Raw genomic sequence first — 5,000 nt, forward strand, 5'->3', positions numbered from 1 at the left:
GGCACGCGCGGGGGAGCGCGTGCGGAGGTTTCCTCTTACGGTCGCCGTTATAACGGCGTTACAGGAGATGGACGTTATAACGGCGACCGTTTCTGAGAGAAAATGAATTTCCTGTATAAACAGCGCAGACTGAAGGCCAGAGGCACCGGACATCCATATACAGCCTGTTGTATACCGACTAACCGTTGGTTAACCGACTAAGTAAATAGGTTAGGTTCACTTGTAGTCTGTGAGGTCGCAGTAGGCCGCATATTTCTTTTATTTTTCTACAGTGGGTAAAACAGAAGCTAGGTTAGGTTACGTCTTGTTCATGTTTTAATGGGTTCGACTAGCCCACGTTCAGAAAAAGTCCACTTGACTTAATGGGTAGACAGCTTATACATTTGATGGCTAACTTTAGCCAGAATTATAATTTTATGGATAGGTTCTTTAATCAGTGCTTTGGTATTACAATTACTGCTAGAGAAACCCATAAGTTTACAAAAATTAAAGCACTGAAATGTTCTGGGCTGCATGCCTACTTGTAGGCCCAATTCAAGGCCATCCGTATTGTTTAAAATTGTTATATCATTGTTTAGTACTTATTCATAAATACAAAATACAACAGCAAAAGTGTGAAGATTTTGGCAGCTGTGCTACTGAAAGTTGTTGAATTGCCCCCTTTCCGCCACGCCACCCACGTGATTTTTTAGGCTAGCCTAGTTCTTGTCTGGCAGGGACTGCGACACGCACACACAGGAGCAGGCAGCGGGGCGAATAAGCCTTTCGTGCTGAATTTTCTACTATTTCATTTTCTCTTTAAACTTTTATCGTCCTTGTTCTCGCTCCCTCTCTCTTTTTCTCGTGTTGAGGGAAAAAAAAACTCCGGCTAAAACAAAAGGTCACGAGCCCTGGGGGAGTGTCAAAATAAGACGGGCTTTTGTATATTAAAGAGAATTTTTTGAGATGCACTTGAGCACAGGGCGTACAAATAGATAATAATCTCAGCACAAAAAAAAAACAAAACTCATGCAGAACAAAAGTAAACTGACTACAGGTCAAAATGCTGCATGACACATAACACTACACATTACACTATAATTGCAATTCTTTTTTGATTAATGGACGGATGGGATAACACCTTCAAACACAAATATTGTAGTTTTTTTTGTTTTTTTTAAATAGTCTTTGTTCATGTCCAAGTGTTTTGTGTATTTCTGCAAAATTGTTATAAAGTTCTACCAGTTAAGTTGTGTTTTGGCTAACAAAATAGGAGGAAATCAAACAGCAACAGAATAAATGTATATTTAATTGCACTGCATATTATACATTTAATCACACTGCAAATGAATCAGTGTTCAATCTACTGTAACAACATTACAATGGACAGGAAGAGAAAGTCAGTTTCGCACTGTAAGTTTGCTCTGCGTCTTTTGTAAAAGCAAACATTGGATAGTCCACATTATGCAGTGCCACACACGTAGAGCAGGCTCTCATCAGTCTGTACCCAGACACACCACCATTTCGTAGCTTTTAGAAAAAGAAAACCTGGAACAGTGGAACTGAGAACAGTTTTTAAATCATTCTAGAACTTTTGAATGGAATGTTTTTTGTGCCTTCTTGCCCTGAGGTGTGGTGGCACCCTGAGAGTGTGGCATATGCTCCTTAAACTCGTTGCGGGGATTTAGCTAGATTACATCCCACAATTTGGGTCCCTCACGCTAGTGATTGTCTTGGCGCTGTGCTCACGGATCATCCAGTTACTGGTGATGGGGATGTATGTGACAAAAAGGTGGCATAAAATTAATTAATATAAAAAATTAATAATTTATTGCTCGCAGGCGACTTTATTTTGTAACCCACAATAAACAAGTGGAAGTTATGTTATTATATTATTCTGTAAAATGGTATGGATTCCTTATTACAATAGTATCAGTAGTATATCTGATTGCTCAGTCCCACCCATTAATATGTAGTGTAATATTTTAAATATAAAAGTATGTTCATCATTTTGACCATTATGGATGTCAGTGATATTGCGGGGATCCCGATGTCTTCTTTATCTTTCTTTCGCTTCGTGATTTGGTATGTGCGGTAAATGCTTGATCCTTTTGCTGAATCTTCTGAATTCTGTTAGGGGCCCCGTTATCAAGACATACGTGTTCATATATTCCCTGGATTTTAATCTTCATGTAAGCAAAACACTTCCCCCGATATCGTAACAGACCAGGGTGGCCGCACTCGATATGTGTGAGTCCAGCGCAGAGAGCGAGGGAGGTGGGGGGGAGAAGCCAGCGTGTTCGTGGGGCTGGTGAGGAGTATGTGTCCCCCTGCTTCTTTGTTTGTGTGGTGGGTCTGAAGGCAGCTGCTGGTTTGGAGGGTCTGCAGGGATTTCAGGCCCTGTGTGTTCACACAGAGCTCCATGCCAAGGCCTGCAGAAAGAGGGAGAATGAAGGAGAGATTGGGGGAGGGATAGAGAGTGAAGGAAAGGGGGAGATAGACAGATGACGGAGGGAAGAGGAGAGTGGGGTGGAGGGATAAGAGAAAAGAAAGGGGGTGGGTTTTGGGCAAGGAGGTGTGAGTGGACAGTGTGGTTGGGATGGTGGCAAATGTGTATGGGTAAGGAGGGTTGAGGCGTGTGTGTGTGTGTGTGTGTGTGTGTGTGCGTGTGAGTGTGTGTGTGTGAGAGTGTGTGTGTGTGTGTGTGAGAGTGAGTGTGTGTGTGTGCGTGTGTGTGTGTGTGTGTGTGTGAGAGTGTGTGTGTGTGTGTGTGTGAGAGTGTGTGTGTGTGTGTGTGTGTGTGTGTGTGAGTGTGTGTGTGTGTGTGTGTGTGTGTGTGTGTGTGAGAGTGTGTGTGTGTGTGTGTGTGTGTGTGTGTGTGTGTGTGTGTGTGTGTGTGTGTGTGTGAGAGTGTGTGTGTGTGTGTGTGTGTGTGTGTGTGTGTTGGGGGCTGTATGGTTGGGGTGAGTGTGGGGGGGAAGCAGAGGTATAGAAGGGTGGGGTTGGAATGTGGTCAAGGCAACTGATTGGTCCATGTGAAATTAATGGTCTCTGGACTCTGCAGTTGCGCTAGCTAGGAACTTGTTAATTTGGCAAAGTGAAGAGCCAGCCCACTGACTAATTCACATACTACCCTGCCTCCCTCCATCCCTCCCTCCCTCTCTCTCTCTCTTTCTCTCACCCTCTCTCACTCACCCTCCCTCCCTCCATCCCTCTCCCCCTCTCTCCCACCCATTCAGTCGTCGAAGCGTGCGTATTGGTCGAGCATATTGGGGGACTCCGTGCCAAATAGGTGGGCCCAGCCTGGCACTGGCACGCTCACAGGCGATGGTTAGGAAAAGAACACCGCGAGGAAGAGAGAGAGAGAGAGAGTTGGAGGGAAAAAGAGAAGCACCACTCGGGGTTTGCCAGCGGTCGTGCGCGCTCTTCCAACATCGATTCCGTCCTCTGTTCTTCTTTTTTTTTTTTCGCTCTTCATTCGTTCCTTGCTACCCCCCTCCTTGTTGTGGTCCTCTCCCTCTCTCTTACTCTATCTCTACTCTTCTCTTTCTCTGCTCTTCCTCCCCTCTCCCTCCCTCTCTGTCCTTCTGTATGAGCTGAATACGGAGCACACCGATCTGAACAGACATCACCAGCCTCTTTGCCAAACATTTTTTCTCTTGCAGTATTCCTGCTTTTTTTTTCCCCCTCTGGTAGCGAGTACCACATTTTTTTGTGACTTCAAGCAATTTTACTGCTCACTCTGCTTCTCCTAACTGTGTCTGGGCTGGCAATGACATCAGTTTTTATTTTTGTCAACTTTTTTTTTCCTGCATTTCCTTTGACATATTAAAATTCCACTTTTATCTTCTTTATTTTACTCTGTGCTGATATAACACATTCACCCTGACGCAAATTCTGTTTGACATTTTTCTCTAATTACCTTTTTTCTCCTGCTACTGTAATATTTTTAAGAATATTATATCGCAGCAATAATTAGGACATGTGGTGTTGACTAGAGCACAGAGACGAACTTCTTGACTTTTTTGTTTTTTCTTTATTTTTGAGTCGCGGTGTTTATGATGAAAGTGCAAAATGGTAACTACATTTTCTGCTGTTTTTTGTGTCGCATGCCTTGCCTGCATTTGTTTTGTGACTGTGCAGTGTTGTGATGAAATGTGTGGAGCGTAAAAAGTTGGTAACTGGAAGAGCAGAAGTAATAGAAACAGAGTAATAATAACGAGGTCCTGAAGACGCTTGAGTGATTGTGTGACGTGACATGGCACTGTCCTTTAGTTCAGTTACAGATCGTAAATTGCGGCAAAAGAGCTTGTGTGCATTTTTATTTTTATTTTTTACCAGGAACACTAGTACGGCCAGTGCAGTTCAATGCCCACCTTTTTTGTAATTTCAAATTCATGTATTTCTAAAATTTCTGATTGCATGCATACAATAAAATAATGAAGACTAACCGTTTGTGTAAGCATGGCTGGTGTAATTCAGTTTGACATTAATTGAAACATTTCTAAGAGCATTTTTATTTGCAGAATATATTTTAGTATTCCTATTTGCTAGAACCAAAATCATTGCTGCATTAATTTAGCTATTTACAAATAATGTGAACATAATTAAATCATAAAGATATTTTTGAGGTGGTTTTGTATGTCATTCACTCCTGATTCTTCCTCTACACGTTGGACAGCTCACGAGGCCAATTTGTTGATCTGTTATCTGAGGATATTTAAAAGCTTTAAGGTCATGTGTAATTGTTTTCCTGTCTCTGATTTTTCTAGTTATTTTTCCTCCAGAGCGTCACCATCTTTGGTGCTGTTTGGTGCTGTTATGGTGGAACATTTTTAAATCACAATCGCAGAGCATAATTGCACTTGACATATATGATACCTCAGTCTGTTTGTGCGTGCCCAGTTGTGTATGGATTGACTCCATGTCTCTCCCACACACTCCTCTCTCTCTCTCTCTCTCTCTCTCTCTCTCTCCCTCTCTCTGTCTCTTTGTGTGTGTGTGTGTGTCCGTCTCTCCAC

At 42.6% G+C, this 5,000-nt stretch overlaps 1 protein-coding gene across 25 annotated transcripts in view; it reads left to right on the top strand.

Annotated features, from left to right (window-relative positions):
- The window catches only part of nfixa (nuclear factor I/Xa), a 97,555-nt gene that overhangs the window by 32,247 nt on the left and 60,308 nt on the right, over nt 1-5,000 (top strand). Inside the window, exon 1 of one of the 25 annotated variants that reach the window (XM_081701308.1) lies at nt 3,239-4,056. The exons of the other annotated variants lie outside the window; for them this stretch is intronic. Within the exon in view, the coding sequence (XP_081557434.1) occupies nt 4,054-4,056 (3 nt within the window). The 5' untranslated portion in view covers nt 3,239-4,053. Of the gene's footprint in view, nt 1-3,238; nt 4,057-5,000 lie in introns of those variants that run through there. 25 annotated transcript variants of the gene reach the window in all.

The sequence above is a fragment of the Electrophorus electricus genome, chromosome 18, assembly GCF_041902795.1.
Source record: "Electrophorus electricus isolate QZ-2024a chromosome 18, ASM4190279v1, whole genome shotgun sequence".
Classification (NCBI taxonomy): Eukaryota; Metazoa; Chordata; class Actinopteri; order Gymnotiformes; family Gymnotidae; genus Electrophorus; species Electrophorus electricus.